The 17863-nt window shown below is 45.2% G+C and overlaps 1 protein-coding gene across 22 annotated transcripts in view; it reads right to left on the reverse strand.

The window, feature by feature from the left end:
* Positions 1-16475: 16475 nt before the first annotated feature.
* WDR59 (WD repeat domain 59) overlaps positions 16476-17863 on the reverse strand; it is a 118727-nt gene continuing 117339 nt past the window's right edge. For all 22 annotated transcript variants that reach the window (XM_078357758.1, XM_078357757.1, XM_078357755.1 and 19 more), the window contains one exon: positions 16476-17345. In XM_078357758.1, the coding sequence (XP_078213884.1) occupies positions 17110-17345 (236 nt within the window). In that variant the 3' untranslated portion in view covers positions 16476-17109. The remainder of the gene's footprint in view (positions 17346-17863) is intronic.

The raw sequence follows: 17863 nt of genomic DNA on the forward strand, positions 1-17863 counted from the left end.
CTTCAAACCAACAAAGATCAAAAGAGACAAAGAAGGATATTACATAATGGTAAAAGGATCAATGCAATGAGAAGAGCTAAAGATCCTAAATATATATGCACCCAATACAGGAGCACCCAGATACATAAAGCAAGTTCTTAATGGCTTACAAAGAGACTTAGACTCCCACACAATAATAGTGGGAGACTTGAACACTCCACTGTCAATATTAGATCAAAAAGACAGAAAATTAACAAGGAAATCCAGGACTTGAACTCAGACCTGGACCAAGCAAACCTAATAGACATTTACAGAACTCTCCACCCCAAATCCACAGAATATACATTCTTCTCAGCACCACATCACACCTACTCTAAAATTGACCACCTAATTGGAAATTGCTCCTCACCAAATGCAAAAGAACGGAAATCATAACAAACAGTCTCTCAGACCACAGTGCAATCAAGTTAGAACTCAGAATTCAGAAACTAACTCACAACCGCACAGCTTCATGGAAACTGAACAATTGGCTCTTTAATGCTGACTGGATAAACAATGAAATGAAGACAGAAATTAAGATGTTCTTCAAAACCAACGAGAACAAAGACACAATGTACCAGAATCTCTGGGGCACATGTAAGGCAGTGTCTACAGGAAAATTTATAGCAATAAATGCCCACATGAGAAGCAAGGAAAGATCTAAAATCGACACCCTACTGTCAAAATGGAAAGAGCTAGAGGAGCAAGATCAAAAAAACTCAAAAGCTAGCAGAAGACAAGAAATAACTAAGATCAGAGCAGAACTGAAGGAGACAGAGACATAAAAAGCCCTTCAAAAAAATCAATAAATCCAGGAGCTGGTTTTTTGAAAAGATCAACAAAATAGACACTAGCCAGATTCATAATAAAGAAAAGAGAGAAGAATCAAATAGATGCAATGAAAAACGATAAAGGGGATATCACCACAGATTCCACAGAAATACAAACCACCATCAGATATTACTACAAACAACTCTATGCACATAAACCAGTAAACCTGGAAGAAATGGATAAATTCCTGGACACTTGCACCCTCCCAAACCTAAACCAGGAAGAAGTCAAAACCCTGAATAGACCAGTAACAAGATCTGAAATTGAGGCAGCAATTAATAGCCTACCAACCACAAAAAGCCCAGGTCCAGATGGGTTCACACCTGAATTCTTCCATACATACAAAGAGAAGCTGGTACCACTCCCTCTGAAACTATTCCAAACAATCCAAAAAGAGGGAATCCTTCCCAAATCATTTTATGAAACCAACATCATCCTGATACCAAAACCTGGCAGAGACTCAACAACAAAAGAAACTTCAGGCCAATATTCATAATGAACATAGATGCAAAAATCTTCAATAAAATACTGACAAGCCAATTACAACAGCAAATCAAAAAGCTTATCCATCACAATCAAGTAGGCTTCATCCTGGGGATGCAAGTCTGGTTCAACATACGCAAGTCTATAAACGTAATTCACCACATAAACAGAACCAAAAACAAAAACCACATGATTATTTCAATAGATGCAGAGAAGGCCTTCAACCAAATTCAATAGCCCTTTATGCTAAAAACTCTCAATAAACTAGGTATTGATGGAAAATATCTCAAAATAATAAAAGCTATTTCTGACAAAACCACAGCCAATATCATACTGAATGGGCAAAACTGGAAGCATTCCCTTTGAAATCTGGCACTAGACAAGGGTGCCCTCTCTCTCCACTCCTATTCAATATAGTAATGGAAGTTCTAGCCAGAGCAATCAGGCAAGAAAAAGAAATAAAGGGTATTCAACTAGGAAAGGAGGAAGCCAAATTGTCTCTATTTGCAGATGACATGATTGTATATTTAAAAGACCCCATCATCTCAGCCCAAAATCTGAAACTGATAAGCAACTTTGGCAAAGTCTCAGGATACAAAATCAATGTGCAAAAATCACAAGCATTCCAATACACCAATAACAGACTTAAAGAGAGCCAAATCAAGAACGAACTGCCATTCACAATTGCTACAAAGAGAATAAAATATCTAGGAATACAACTAACAAGGAACGTAAAGGACCTCTTCAAGGAGAACTACAAACCACTGCTCAAAGAAATAAGAGAGGACACAAACAGATGGAGAAACATTCCATGCACATGATTAGGAAGAATCAATATCATGAAAATGGCCATACTGCCCAAAGTAATTTATAGATTTAATGATATCCCCATCAAGCTACAAATGACCTACTTCACAGAACTAGAAAAAACCACTTTGAACTTCATATGGAACCAAAAGAGTCTGCATAGCCAAGTCAATTCTAAGCAAAAAGAACAAAGCTGGAGGCATCATGCTACCTGATTTCAAACTATACTACAAGGCTACAGTAATCAAAACAGCATGGTACTGGTACCAAAACAGAGATATAGACCAATGGAACAGAACAGAGGCCTCGGAGGCAACATCTACACATCTACAACCATCTGATCTTTGACAAATCTCACAAAAACAAGCAATGGGGAAAGGATTCGCTGTTTAATAAATGGTGTTGGGAAAACTGGCCAGCCATGTGCAGAAAGCAGAAACTGGACCCCATCCTGACACCTTACACTAAAATTAACTCCAGATGGATTAAAGACTTAAACATAAGACCTAACACCATGAAAACCCTAGAAGAAAACCTAGGCAAAAGCATTCAGGAGATAGGCATAGGCAAGGACTTCATGACTAAAACACTAAAAGCACTGGGTACAAAAGCCAAAATAGACAAATGGGATCTAATTAAACTCCAGAGTTTCTGCACAGCAAAAGAAACAATGATTAGAGTGAAGCAGCAACCAACAGAATGGGAAAAAATGTTTGCAATTTGCCCATCTGACAAAGGACTTATATCCAGAATCTACAATGAACTAAAACAGATTTACAAGAAAAAACAAACAAACCTATTCAAAAGTGGGCAAAGGATATGAACAGACACTTCTCAAAAGAAGACATATATGAGGCCAAAAAACACATGAAAAAATGCTCATCATCACTGGTCATTAGAGAAATGCAAATCAAAACTACATTGAGATACCATCTCATGCCAGTTAGAGTGGCAATCATTAAAAAATCTGGAGACAACAGATGCTGGAGAGGATGTGGAGAAATAGGAACACTTTTACACTGTTGGTGGGAGTGTAAAATTAGTTCAACCATTGTGGAAGACAGTGTGGTGATTCCTCAAGGACCTAGAAATAGAAATTCCATTTGACCCAGCAATCCCATTATCGGGTATATATCCAAAGGACTATAAATCATTCCATTATAAAGACATATGCACACATATGTTCATTGCAGCACTGTTTACAACAGCAAAGACTTGGAACAAACCCAAATGCCCATCAAGTAGAGACTGGATAAAGAAAATGTGGCACATATACACCATGGAATACTACGCAGCCATCAAAAACGAAGAGTTTGTATCCTTTGTAGGGACCTGGATGAACGTGGAAACCATTATTCTCAGCAATCTAACACAAGAACAGAAAATCAAACACCACATGTTCTCTCTAATAGGCAGGTGTTGAACAATGAGAACACATGGACACAGGGAGTGGAGCATCACACACTGAGGTCTGTGGCTGGGGGGGACTAGGGGAGGGACAGTGCGGGGTAGGGAGTTGGGGAGGGATAACATGGGGAGAAATGCCAAATGTAGGTGACAGGGGAATGGAGGCAGCAAACCACATTGCCATGTATGTACCTATGCAACAATCCTGCATGTTCTTCACATGTACCCCAGAACCTAAAGTGCAATAATATATATATAAAAACATGGCCGGGCGCGGTGGCTCACGCCTGTAATCCCAGCACTTTGGCAGGCCGAGGTGGGTGGATCACGAGGTCAAGAGATCGAGACCATCCTGGTCAACATGGTGAAACCCTGTCTCTACTAAAAATACGAAAATTAGCTGGGCATGGTGGCACACGCCTGTAATGTAATCCCAGCTACTCGGGAGGCTGAGGCAGGAGAATTGCTTGAACCCAGGAGGTGGACGTTGCAGTGAGCTGAGATTGTGCCATTTGCACTCCAGCCTGGGTAACAAGAGCGAAACTCTGTCTCAAAAAAAAAAAAAAAAAAGTGTGTCCCTGCAAACTGAACAGATACTCCCTAAGTGGATGGATAGAAAAGTAGAATCAGTATTATTTTAAAAATAGCCAGTGATTTAGATATTAATTTATAGAGTACCATGAAGTTTTGCCAACCCAAAGTCGACCTTTGAATGATAGGACAGAATCAGGAAAGGTGGTCAGCTTCTTTCATAAGGATCTTAAAGTTTTTATTTTATTTTTTTGAGACAGGGTCTCACTCTGTTGTCCAGGCTGGAGTGCAGTGGTGTGATCATGCCTCCCTGCAGCCTTGACCTCCTGGGCTCAAGCGATCCTCCCACCTTAGCCTCCTGAGTAGCTGGGATGAAAGGTGTTTACCTCCATGCCCAGCTATATATATATATATATATATATATATATATATATATATATTTCTTTTCCTAGAGACAAGGTCTCCTGGCCTGGTGCAGTGGCTCACGCCTATAATCCCAGCACTTTGGGAGGCCAAGGCAGGAGGATGACCTGAGGTTGGGAGTTCGAGACCAGCCTGCCCAAAAAAAATTAGCCAGGCATGGTGGCGCATGCCTGTAATCCCAGCTACTTGGGAGGCTGAGGCAGGAGAATTGCTTGAACCCAGGAGGCAGAGATTGCAGTGAGCCGAGATGGTACGATTGCATTCCAGCCTGGGCAATGAGAGTGAAACTCCTTCTCAAAAAAAAAAAAGGAGAGACAGGGTCTCCCTATGTTACCAAGGCTGATCTCAAGCTCCAGGGTCAAGCAATCCTCTCACCTTAGTCTCCCAAAGTGCTAGGATCACACGCATAAGCCACTGCGCCCAGCTTTCATAAGAACCTTTTTGGTTCATTGGTGCATCCTCTTAACCAATGCAAGGATTCCCTCTACAACAGCTTTGACAGATGTTTCCAAGAGAACTCTTCCAGTGACAGGGCGCTCACTACCTCATTGTTGGACAATTTTAAGTCTCCCCTAGTGTAATCCAGATACCCCCAATTCCTCCATCCTGCTGAAGTCACCTTTATCTTTGAGAACTAAGGAAGGCAGACTGTGGGTGGCCTCCTCCAGCGCTCCCCGTATTGAGCAGTCCGTCCAGGCTGTCACTCGCCTGCCACCCTTGGCCACAGTTCAGTGTCCACATTCTTCGTCTTCTCACGGGCCCCTCCACCCACCAGGGACTCCAGTCCTCTTCTGTCACTCCCCCCACCAAACGCCACTGATAGAAGGTCACTGAGTCTGGCAGACTTTTCTGAAGACTTAGTGGTTGTCGAGGATAATTATGGCCCCAAACAGGAAATAATTTCAAACTGAATGGGAAACTTTGCCATTACCCACCTTGGCAAATTTCTCACTCTGTGAGTCCCTCCAGGGACTTGGACTTTCCCCAGCGCTGCTTTTGTTTCTTCTTCTTCTTTTTTTTTTTTTGAGACGGGGTTTTGCTCTTGTCACCCAGGCTGGAGTGCAGCAGCACGATCTTGACTCACCGCAACCTCTGCTCCCAGGTTTAAGCAATTCTCTTCCATCAGCCTCCCGAGTAGCTGGGATTACAGGCATGCACCACCACACCTGGCTAATTTTTTTTGCATTTTTAGTAGAGAAGGGGTTTCTCCATGTTGGACCAGACTGGTCTTGAACTCCTGACCTCAGGTGATCTGCCCACCTGGGCCTCCCAAAGTGCTGGGATTTCAGGCACTTTCCAGGTCCCCAAGGAAAGCAAACATTCTTCCCACTTTACCAGGCTGTCGAATTGGACTTTATTTTTTTTGTCTTCCTCCTCTAACTGCAACCAGAGGCAGCTTACCTTGCAGAGCCAAAGACACTCATTAAGGTTAATGCCCCAAACAGAAATACTCTCAGGTGAGTTATGTTATACCCATAATAACCGAAAGTCAGGACTATCCATTGATTTGTTTTCTTTTTTTCTGCTACACTTCAACTGAGCTGAAATCTACATCTTTGTAACTTGATTCCATTAATCCTACTTTTGATTTCGGAAACTACAGAATAAATCTAATTTAGTTTTAGCCATTAAAAGTCAGCTTTTCAGGCCAGGCTTGGTGGCTCATGCCTGTAATCCTGGCAGTTTGGGAGGCCAAGGTGGGAGGATTACCTGAGGCCAGGAGTTTGAGAGCAGCCTGGGTAACAAAGTGAGAACCTGTCTCTACAAAAAAATTAAAAATTAGCCAGGCATGGTGGCACATGCCTATAGCCCTAGCTACTTGGGAGGATCACTTGAGCCCAGGAGTTCAAGGCTACAGTGAGCTGTGATTGCACCACTGCATTCCAGCCTGGGCATAAAATGAGACCCTGTCTCTTAAAAAAAAAAAAAAAAGTCAGTTTTTCATATATTCTTTATATCTTCCCTTTACCCAGTGAAAATCTTCCAATTTTGCAGTGATTCTCCATTGTATATCGTTTTCAAATTCATCACCATCTTGCCCAACCTTTGAATTCTGTCCCTCTAACAATGTCCCAGAATTGAACAGAATGATTCCCAAGTGGGCTAATAAAGTGGAATAAATTGGGCTATTTTTCTCTCTCCATTAGGGGAACTTGGAGATTTCATTGACTTTTTTGACCATAAATGCACATTGTTGGTTCATACCAAGCAGTTTGCCAAAACCTCTGGGTCTTTTTCATAGAAACGCCCTCAACCTGCACTTCTACAATTATTTCCAACCAGAGACTCTGCATCCATCCTTCATAAAGCTTCTTTTTTTTTTTTTTTGAGATGGAGTCTCACTCTGTCATCCAGGGTGGAGGGCAGTGGTGAGATCTCAACTCACTACAACCTCTGCCTCCCGGGTTCAAGCGATGCTCCTGCCTCAGCCTCCTGAGTAGCTGGGATTACGGGTGTTCATCACCATGCCCAGCTACTTTTTGTATTTTTAGTAGAGATGAAGTTTCACCATGCTGGCCAGGCTGATCTCGAACTCCTGACCTCAGGTGATTCGCCTGCCTCAGCCTCCCAAAGTGCTAGGATTACATGCGTGAGCCAACATGCCCGGCCCCTTCATAAAACTTATCTTTTCAGCCTGGATCTACGACCATCATTTGCTGAGATTTTTTTCTTCTGGATTTGATGCGATTATCCAGCACATGAATTACCTATCTCAGCTCTCCGGCTTTGATCCATCTTAGAAGACTATGTTTTCTGTGAACCGTATCCATCAGGGTAGCTACACATTCTTGCCATTAAGGCAACGTGATAGAGCAAAATAAGTCAGGCTCACCTAGAGGAGAGCTGGGTTCCAATCCTGGCTTTGCTGTTCTTCCTGTGAACTGGGGCAAACGTCTCTGAGCTTTATTCTCACAGAACTGTCAGATGAGCTGTGTCCCTGATAGGGCTGGTGTGAAGGTCAATGGTGAAATACACAGAAAGACATGTACCTGGTTGCAGCTCATTTTCCTTACTTCAGTTCTGCCTTTGTCCCCCTGCCTTACTGACAAAACTCCTGGATCTGATGTGACCACACCCATCTTCCTTACCTATAAGTGCATTCTAACTATGTTTCTCATTTTTAAATGTAATTTCAAGTTAATGTTTAAAGCTCTGATTTTAGCAGTAACGTGTAAGCCACGTTCATGCCCATGAAGGTGAGGCAGGATTTGAAACAGCTTTTCTGATGTTGTGTTTGTTCAATAATTTCATGACAAATCCAGAATGAATTACAAGTGAGCTGATCTTTCATTTCACAACTAGAGAAACGAGCGTAGACAGGCTAGAATGAATTAACCGTTATCCTCATCTGCATTTCAGATGGCTGACCGCTCACCTGCACTAGGTCTCTGCTGCCACCTAGTGTTAATAATTTCTCAGCTTTAAAGTCGTAAATGTTCAGGAAGAGACCAATGTTCTAAAAATTACACCCTCAGCTCTAAGAATTACACGCTGAGCTCTTGCAGCCATCTCTTAGGGGATTTCCAACTCTTTCAAAGCCTTTTGTGGGAAAAACAAGAAAGAGTATATCCTCTATTCATACTGCACAAGCAACCAGTGTAAATAGTGGGCCAGTTAATGCTGAAAGAATTTTCAATCCAGAAGCACCCAAAGGAGAGAAAAAATGCCCTCCTGAATGGCAGTTCAGGGCCATGACAGCAAAGAGCTGAATTCAGTGAGAAAAGGGCTGCCACTTCTATTTCATTGTTTTCTCATCCTTTATATTGTATCTTTTATGTAGCAAAATAAAGGCGATAATTAGAGATCGTGTTGTGATTTATGTTGCTGTAAGAGAAAAATATTTATGACAGAAGAAGAGCTGGATCCTCATGTCTGTGCTTTTCTTTTCTTTTCTTTTTTTTGAGATGGAGTCCTTCTCTGTTGCCCAGGCTGGGGTGCAGTGGCTCGATCTTGGCTCACCAGAACCTCTACCTCCCCGGTTCAAGTGATTCTCCTGCCTCAGCCTCCTGAGTAGCCGGGATTACAGGGACACACCACCATGCTTGGCTTAATTTTTTGTATTTTTAGTAGAGACAGGGTTTCAACATGTTGGCCAGGGTGGTCTCAAACTTCTGACCTCAGGTGATCTGCCTGCCTCAGCCTCCCAAAGTGCTGGGATTACAGGTGTGAGACACCATACCTGGCCGTGTCTGTGGTTTCCTTGCATTTTCCAGTTAGCCCACTGTGAAGACAGCTTATCCATGGGCGTTCCCATATGCTAACTGGCATTCTCCCTGGTGGCTGCTGTGGGATTTTCTGATACCTGGCTTGGGAGGAAATAACTAGTCTCCTGAGATTAGTTGTGTATTTCCAAAGTGATGGCAAACATGATGGTTGTCCTCTATTCCTGAAAGTTTGTATTGCTTTTCAACCACAAGTATAACTGGAAAATAATTACCACTACCATAAGGGACATACAGAAAGAGAACTCAAAACAGAACACAAACTAGTTGATATGGTTTGGCTCTGTGTCCCCACCCAAATCTCATCTTCAATCATAATGTCCACATCCCCACATGTTGAGGGTGGAACCTGGTAGAGGTGGATGGATCATGGGGGCAGTTTCTCGTGACAGGGAGTTGTCATGAGATCTCATGGTTTTATAAATGTTTGACAGTTCCTCTTACACACACTCACCTGCCACCATGTAAGATGTGCCTGCTTCTCCTTCCACCATGATTGTAAGTTTCCTGAGGCCTCAGCCATGCCGAACTGTGAGTCAATTGATGAATCACCCAGTCTCAGGCAGTTCTTTACAACAATGTGAAGACGGACTAGGACACTAGATATGCTTATTATTTAACATCAGACATCCCTTCTTCCCCCTTCTCTCCATTGCTACTCCTTATCAAAAAAAGTTTCCCTCACTATTGTCACTCTCTTTACTCAAAGGAAAGACAAAAATCTTTACCATGACCCACACAACAAGATCATAATTTCTTGGCTTGTCAGGCAAGGGAGCACACACCACACGTGGCTCTGCCAGAAGAAAGAGCAGCTGGGGTGCTGGGGTGTGTGTCAGGGGGTGAGTGTGCTAATGAAGGATCAAATCCCGCCCTAGGTAGGACACAATGAGTCTGTAAGCCCCTTTGCAAGTAGTTAAAAACAAGTCCCACTGGCTGGGCACAGTGGCTCACACCTGTAATCCCAGCCCATTGGGAGGCCAATCACTTAAGGTTGGGAGACAAATCACTTGAGGTTGGGAGCTCGAGACCAGCCTGGTCAACATGGTGAAACCCCATCTCTACTAAAAATACAAAAATTAGCCAGGTGTGGTGGCAGGTGCTTGTAATTCCAGCTACTCAGGAGGCTGAGGCAGGAGAATGGCTTGAACCCAGAGGCAGAGGCTGTAGGAAGCTCTGATTGCTGATTGTACCACTGCACGCCAGCCTGGGTGAGTCTTCAGTTAGGTCCAGAGAGTCTAGCACAGCTGAGTTGATATTCAAAGTTCATAGTTGTTTATCAAATCCAAGTGTGGTGATTCACATTCTCCAGCTTTTTAAAAATAATTACACTTTTTATTTTGAGAGAATTGTAGATTCACATACGGTTTTCAGAAATAACATAGACAGCCAGGCACGGTGGCTCACGCCTGTAATCCCAACTCTTTAGGAGGCCAAGGTGGGCAAATGACCTGAGGTCGGGAGTTCAAAACCAGCCTGACAAATGTGGAGAAACCCCATCTCCGCTAAAAATATAAAATTAGCCAGGCGTGGTGGCATATATCTGTAATCCCAGCTACTCAGGAGGCTGGGGCAGGAGAATCACTTGAACCAGGGAGGTGGAGGTTGCAGGGAGGTGGAGGTTGCAGGGAGGTGGAGGTTGCAGGGAGGTGGAGGTTGTGTGAGCCAAGATCATGCTATTGCACTCCAGCCTGGGCAACAAAAGCGAAACACCACCTCAAAAAAGAAATAATCCAGACACCCTGTGTACGCTTTGCCCAGTTTCCCCCAATGGTAACATCTTGCAAGACTACAGTACAATATGACACTTGGGATACTGACATTCAGACAATCCACCCATCTTCCTCAGATTTTCCCTCACCCTTACTCCATTGTGGGTGTGTGTTTAGTTCTGTGCAGCTTATCACACGTGTAGGCGTGCATTCACCACCATGGTCAAGATGTGAAAAGGTCCCATCCCCACAAGGGTCCTTTGCGTTGCCCTTTTATAGACACACCTCCCGACCTCCTGCCCCTCCCCACAGTTGACCACCCACCCAACGGGTTCATTGTGCCTGCAGCCCAGACAGAGCCCATTTACCAAGACAGGGGAACTGCAATAGAGAAAGAATTTAATTGGTGCAGAGCTGGCTGAAGAGGAGACAGGAGTTTTATTACTCAAATTAGTCTCTCCAAAAGCTCAGAGCATAAGGTCTTTCAAGGATAGTTTGGCAGTCCAGGGTGCTGCTGATTGGTTGGGGGTGCAATCCTAGGGGTGTGGAGCATGGTCCTTGTGCACGATGAGTCGGCTTCCAGGTGGGGTCACAGGATTGGCTGGCAGGTAGGAATGGAGCCATCAATAGAAATGCAAAAACCTGAAAAGTTGGCCAGGCATGATGGCTCACGCCTGTAATCCCAGCACTTTGGGAGGCCAAGACAGGTGGATCACAACATCAGGAGTTCGAGACTAGCCTTACCAACATGGTGAAACCCTGTCTCTACTAAAAATTCAAAATTAGCCAGGCTTGGTGGCACATGCCTGTAATCCCAGCTACTTGGGAGGCTGAGGCAGGAGAATCACTTGAACCCGGGAGGCAGAGGTTGAGGTGAGCCGAATTGCACCACTGCACGCCAGCCTGGGTGACAGAGTGAGACTCCATCTCAAAAAATGAAAAAAAAAAATTTTAAAGCCCGAAGAAACATCTCAAAAAACCAATCTTAGTTTTTTGAGGCTTTTTTGAGACAGGATCTCCCTGTCACCTATGCTGAAGTGCAGTGGTGCAGTCTCACTCGGCTCCCTGCAACCTCCATCCGCCTCCTGGGCTCAACTGATCCTCCCTCCTCAGCCTCCTGAGCAGCTGGAACTACAGGCACACGCCACCATGACTGGCTAATTTTTGTATTTTTTATAGAGACGGCGTTTCACTACATGGTCCAGGTTGGTCTTGAACTCCTGAGCTCCAGTGATCCACCCGCCTCAGCCTCCCTACAGTGCTGGTGTTACCAGCAGAGGGTCTGGACTGCAAGTTGTCCAGGGTCTCCATGTTTTGAACAAATAACTGGATGAAATGCACAAAGCAAGGAAAGAATGAGGCAACAAAAGAGGCAATGTACTGAAAATGAAAGCACAAGCACTCTCCACAGGGCGGAAGCAGCCAGGAAAGAGGCTCAAGGGCTCTGTTACAGAATTTTCTGTGGTTTCAATACTGCCTTGAGGCTTCCCATACACCTGGTGTATGCCGTATGTAAATGAAGAGGCTACGTCCTATTATTGCTGAAGTGTTTCCATTTGATTTTGTTCCAGGAAGCCCTTAGATTCCCGACTTCCAGGCTGTATTCTCTTGCCTCACTGGTATTACAGGCAGGACACCCTGTACCCAGCCCCAGTGTTAGCTTCTACAATAGTGATGTTACATAGGGCCGAATGTGGTGGCTCACGCCTATAATTCCAGCACTTTGGGAGGCCAAGGCGGGGGAATCACCTGAGGTCAGGAGTTCAAGACCAGCCTGGCCAACACGGTGAAACCCATTTCTACTAAAAATACAAACATTAGCCAGGAGTGATGGCAGACACCTGCAATACCAGCTATTCAAGAGGCTGAGGCAGGAGAAATCGCTTGAATCTGAGAGGCGGAAGTTACAGTGAGCCGAGATCACGCCACTGCACTCCAGCCTGGGTGACAGAGTGAGCCATCTCAAAAAAAAAAAAAAAAAAAAAAAAAAAAAGCCAGGCGGGGTTGCTCACGCCTGTAATCCCAGCACTTTGGGAGGACGAGGCAGGTGGATCACAAGGTCAGGAGTTCAAGACCAGCCTGGCCAACATGGAGAAACCCTGTCTCTACTAAAAATAAAAAAATTAGCCAGGCATGGTAGTACATGCCACTAACCCCAGCTACTAAGGAGGCTGAGGCAGGAGAATCACTTGAACCTGGGAGGTGGAGGTTGCGGTGAACCAAGATTGTGCCATTGCGCTCCACCCTGAGTAACAAAAATGAAATTCCGTCTCAAAAAAAAAAAAAAAGTAATGAGGACAGTAACTTTTTAGGATTGGTTTTTTTTTTCCTCAGCCTAATTCACTTGAGTCATCTAGATTGCTGTGTGTGATGATACAGGAGTTAAGAAGAAATTACTTAGGCAGATAGTGAGGGTAGTGAAGACCTCGGTAAGGTTTTCCTTTTAATAAAAAGCAGCCCCCAAATCATTTTCTTTTCTAACAAAGAGCAGCCTGTAAAATCAAGCTGCAGACATAGATAAGCTGGAAGCCTGCACAGGTGAATGCCGGCAGCTGTGCCAATAGCAAAAGGTTACCTGGGACTAGGCATGTTCAACATGGTGGCTCCATCTTCCCTTCTCTTAGCCAAACCACGCGTACAGTAAGCAAAAGACAACATGGCGCGGGACAGGCAAAGACCCCATCTGCGTAAGATTAGGGCGGGGCAACCAGCTTCCTGGTGTTCTAAACGTCACACCCAGTCCACCCAATCTTTGGACCCCATATAAATCAGACACTGCTTCCTCAATCCTGTCTATGAAATCTGGTGCACTCTGCCTCAGGCCAGAATTCCCATTCGGGTGCCCCTCTCTCTGCAGGAGAGAGTGCTATTCTCTCTTCTCTTTCTTTTGCCTATTGAACCTCAGCTCTTAACCTCACTCCACGTGTGTCCATGTCCTTGATTTCCTTAGCATGAGGCAGTGACATGCCAAGACATGCCCTAGACCACAACTCAGCTTCATTTCTGGGCTGAATAGCATTCCACAGGGCAGAGGCGCTAGAGTTTAACCATTTGCCTGCAGAAGGTCATCTAAGAGAGTTTCAGTTTGGGGTTATTACAAATCCACGTTCTAGTCTGTGTTTTCTGTTTGTTTCCCGTTTCTTGTTGTTTCCTTTGTCTTGTCTTCCTGTGGGTAGAAAGACTTGCCCTCACATATAAGCTCCTATGCTTTTTTCCCTTTTTTTGAATATATTTTTTTAAAATATAGAGATGGGGTCTGCCCACTTCAGCCTCCGAAAGTGCTAGGATTACAGGCGTGAGCCGCCATGCCCAGCCTCCCAGGCGTTTCCTTAACTCTGGCTGCTTCATCTCCCTGGGCAGCAGTGCTGAGACTCCCCAGACCTCCTTCATAAGGAGATGGCTTTCACCTCTTTTTGCCTTGTGTCTGTGTTTTTCTGATTTGTGAAAATAAAAGTAAGCCCTACTTACGGAAATCACATGGACACGAGGCAGACAGGACAAGATAGTAACAATATTTAAAGTGCTTCCAGAATTAGAAAAAACAATCAAGATAGAAAAATCTTTTCTTAAAATTATGTGGGTCAGATAGACCTGAGTGTGAGTTGAGACACTGCTTTCCTTTTCTGGGTGTGATCCTGTGATTTAAAAAGAAATGTATATCCGGTCTCTGCCCTGGTTCCCGACATAGAGTACCTCAACCCTGTGGATTTCCTGAGCAATAGGGCTTCTAGGAGAATCTTTTGTTCTGAGATTTAGTCTTTGATCTGGTTCCTAACACAGAGCTCCTACGACCTTTGTGATCTCCTGAGTGACAGGAGCGTCGGACATAAAGCTCCTAAATCCCTTGGGATTTTGTAGGTGAGCGAAACAGCTTTTGTTCTAGTGAGTGGGCTCTTGGTGGGCTCCTGGATAGCCTCAGGATGGGAGCTGGATGCCAGGGGAACCAACCATGTGACTGTCCAATATATCTCTTCAGTCTGGCTACCCACCTGTATCCTTTGTAAGCCCCTTCATAAAACATGAGTAGCGAGGTGCAGTGGTTCATGCCTGTAATCCCAGTACTTTGGGAGGCTGAGTCAGGAGGAATGCTAGAGCCCACGAGTTCAAGACCAGCCGGGGCAAACAGTGAAACCCCATTTAGATAGATAGATAGATAGAGAGGTAGGTAGGTAGATAGATAGATAGAGAGAGATAGGTAGGTAGGTAGGTAGGTAGATAGATAGATGCAAGTAAAGTATTTCCCTGAATTCTGCGCATCTCCTAGTGAAACCTGAGACAGGTATCATTGGAACCCCCAATTTATAGCCGGTAGGTCAGAAGCACAGGTCACAACCTGGGACTTGAGACTGGTGTCTGAAGTGGGGGCAGCCTTGTGGGACTAAGCCCTCCACCTGGGGGATCTGACACCATCTCCAGGTAGAGGGCATGAGGATTGCGTTGAATGAGTCAGTGTTTGCTGGAGGACTGCCTGCTGCACTCGGGGAGATCCCCACACACTCTGGACACGGGTGTGCCCTGTGGGGATGCTCTTCCCATGCAATGAAGGAAGGGGGCTCGCGGCAATAATGGGGACCACATCCCAGTGCTGCCCCAGACAGGCCGGTGGCTGGCGGGGCTCCAGGGGACCATTGGCAAAGGGGCTCAAGCAAGCACAGGTGGATCTTAAGAGGCCTGGAGGTGAGTGTGAGGAAGGAGGCGGATTAGAGCACAGGAAGACTGAGAACCCAGGTTTACAGAAAAGCCTAACCACCTTGGGGCAGCGTACAGGCCTCTAAGCTCCTGCATTGGCTCCCATCCTCCTCCCCAGCCTTGTCAATCAGCCCCAGCACATGCTCCACTAAGAAACATAGCTTGTATTGCTTTTATTCATATATATTTTTTGAGACTAAGTTGATTTGTCGCCCAGGCTGGAATGCAGTGGCATGACTCGGCTCACTGCAACCTCTACCTCCAGGTTTAAGCAATTCTCCTGCCTCAGCCTCCCGAGTAGCTGGGATTACAGGCATCCACCACCAAGCCGGGAAACTTTTTGTATTTTTAGTAAAGACAGTGTTTCGCTATGTTGGCCAGGCTGGTCTCGAACTTCTGACCTCAGGTGATCCACCTGCCTTGGCCTCCCAAAGCGCTGGGATTACAGGTGTGAGCCACCTCACTTGGCCTTGTATTGCATTTAAAACCAACCAACCAAACAAAGACTCAGGCAGAGGGTAATCATCTATTCTGCGGCAGAGAGGATATCAGATACAGCCTAGAGCCAGACAACCAATGTGTTTCCAAACGTGAATATTTTTAAGATGTTAGACTTTTGTTTTGGTAACTTGGAAATTCAAAAGGAATTTCCATCTTGAAGGAAGACATTATGTAATATTTTAAACTTGAAATTTCTTAACACCCATTATTAAATTTTTTCGGCTGTGAGAGCCAATGTTTCTCCAATAATAAACTAAAACATGAAAAACATCTCATTCTCCTGCTTCATCCTCCAAAGCACCTGGGATTACAGGTGTCCACAACCACGCCCAGCCTGTTTTTTAAATTTTTTGTAGAGATGGGGGTCTCCTTATGTTGCCCAGGCTGGTCTCGAACTCCTGACCTCAGGTGAGCCTCCCATCTCAGCCTCCCAAAGTGCAGGGATTATAGGCATGAGCCACCACACCTAACCTATTTTCTAATTTTTGGCAGAGATGGGGTCTCTTTACGTTGTCCAGGGTGGTCTTGAACTCCTGAGCTCAAGTGATCCTCCCACCTTTGCCTCCCAAAGCGCTGGGATTACAGGCGTGAGCCACAGCGCCCACCCGAGGGAGACTCTGCTATCCAGGCTGCACAGCAATCTCGTCCTCCTTTTGCTAGAAGAAGTAAGAAGACGCTAGGGGCCGGGAAGAACCTTAAATGTCAAATTCTATTTTCTCCTGTCAGATGACAAAAGTAAATGAGCATTTCCTTTAAAAATCAGAGCACTGACTTTGGTCCTATTCAAAATAGCTACCTTCAATCAGAAGTAGGTAAAAAATGATTCACCAAAATGTTGTTTAACTTTCTCTTTTTTTTCAAATAATTACTAGAATTTTATTAGCCAAGGAATAGCAGGTGGAGGAGAAACAATAAACAAAAACTATATCTTAAGAATCGCTCGGTATACCGCATACTTACAACTGAAGTATATTTTAGAAGGCCACGGTCCATCAGCTCAGTAAATGTACCAGGTTCTAAAGCCAGGATGCCTTAGGCACACTTGCTGGTTAAATTCCTACCCACTGTCCTTGGGCTCAGGAGACCTTTTTTCCATCTGACTCTGGTCTCCACATTGGCATCAGGAGAACGCCGTTTGGTGTTTTAAGGCTAACACCTTGAAGGGGAACATCAGCCCTGGAACCAGGGGCTTTTCTCCATGAAAACTTCCATCTTGGTAGCTGAGCCGACAGACGACACACAAAGCACAGCTCTGCGCTTCTGCCCACGTCCGCCCTCATCTTCCCACACTGACATCCACGCCAGGCAGCAAACAGAAGAGAAGGCAGAGGCCTGCCAAGAGCTGACGCTGCACATCCTGGGGAACCGGGCTCCCATCTCACTGGGGATGAACCCTGGTTCTGGAGCCTTGCCCCTGGCAGACAGCTTGTCACTGGCATTTATGGGTCCTCTGGGATTTCAGACAACATCCATGGTCTGTAGGGTCAGAATGTGCTTTCAAGCAGGCAGTGGCACCCACACCCAGTGGGACACACCTCCTGGGTCCGAAACCACTCCATCATGTGGCTGGTGTGGCCACCGTGTCCGCAGGTCAGGCAGAAATTGGACGATCCGCGCACAGCCACGTGGCAGATGGCACACTGGAACGTGAAGCCTTTGCAGATGGCACACTGTGTGCCACGGACCTCGCTCCGGCAGTGGCTGCAGTACACGCCAAACTCTGGAAATGGGCAGGGACAGGCAAAAACAAGAGGCAGCATGGGTTTAGTTCTGAAAAAGGAAAGTGGGCCTTGTTGGGAAGAATGAGATCTTCCTCTTAAGACTCTAGCAGATTCTCTTAGACCAATGGTTTTCATTTTCTTATTTTTTTTGTTTGTTTGTTTTTTCTTTTTGAGACAGAGTTTCACTCTTGTCGGCCAGGCTGGACTACAATGGTGCAATCTCGGCTGGCTGCAACCTTCACCACCTGGGTTCAAGTGAGTTTCCTGCCTCAGCCTCCCGAATAGCTGGAATTACAAGCGCCTGCCACCAGACCTGGCTAATTTTTGTATTTTTAGTAGAGGTGGAGTTTCGCCATGTTGGCCAGGCTGGTCTCAAACTCCTGACCTCAGGTGATCCACCTGCCTCAGCCTCCCAAAGTGCTGGAATAACAGGCGTGAGCCACCTCGCCCAGGCCATATTCTGTTTTGTTTTGTTTTTTAAAACAGCAGAACTCCTTCGGAGCCACTGCACCTGGCT

Source organism: Callithrix jacchus, chromosome 20 (assembly GCF_049354715.1).
Source record: "Callithrix jacchus isolate 240 chromosome 20, calJac240_pri, whole genome shotgun sequence".
NCBI classification, from domain to species: Eukaryota; Metazoa; Chordata; class Mammalia; order Primates; family Cebidae; genus Callithrix; species Callithrix jacchus.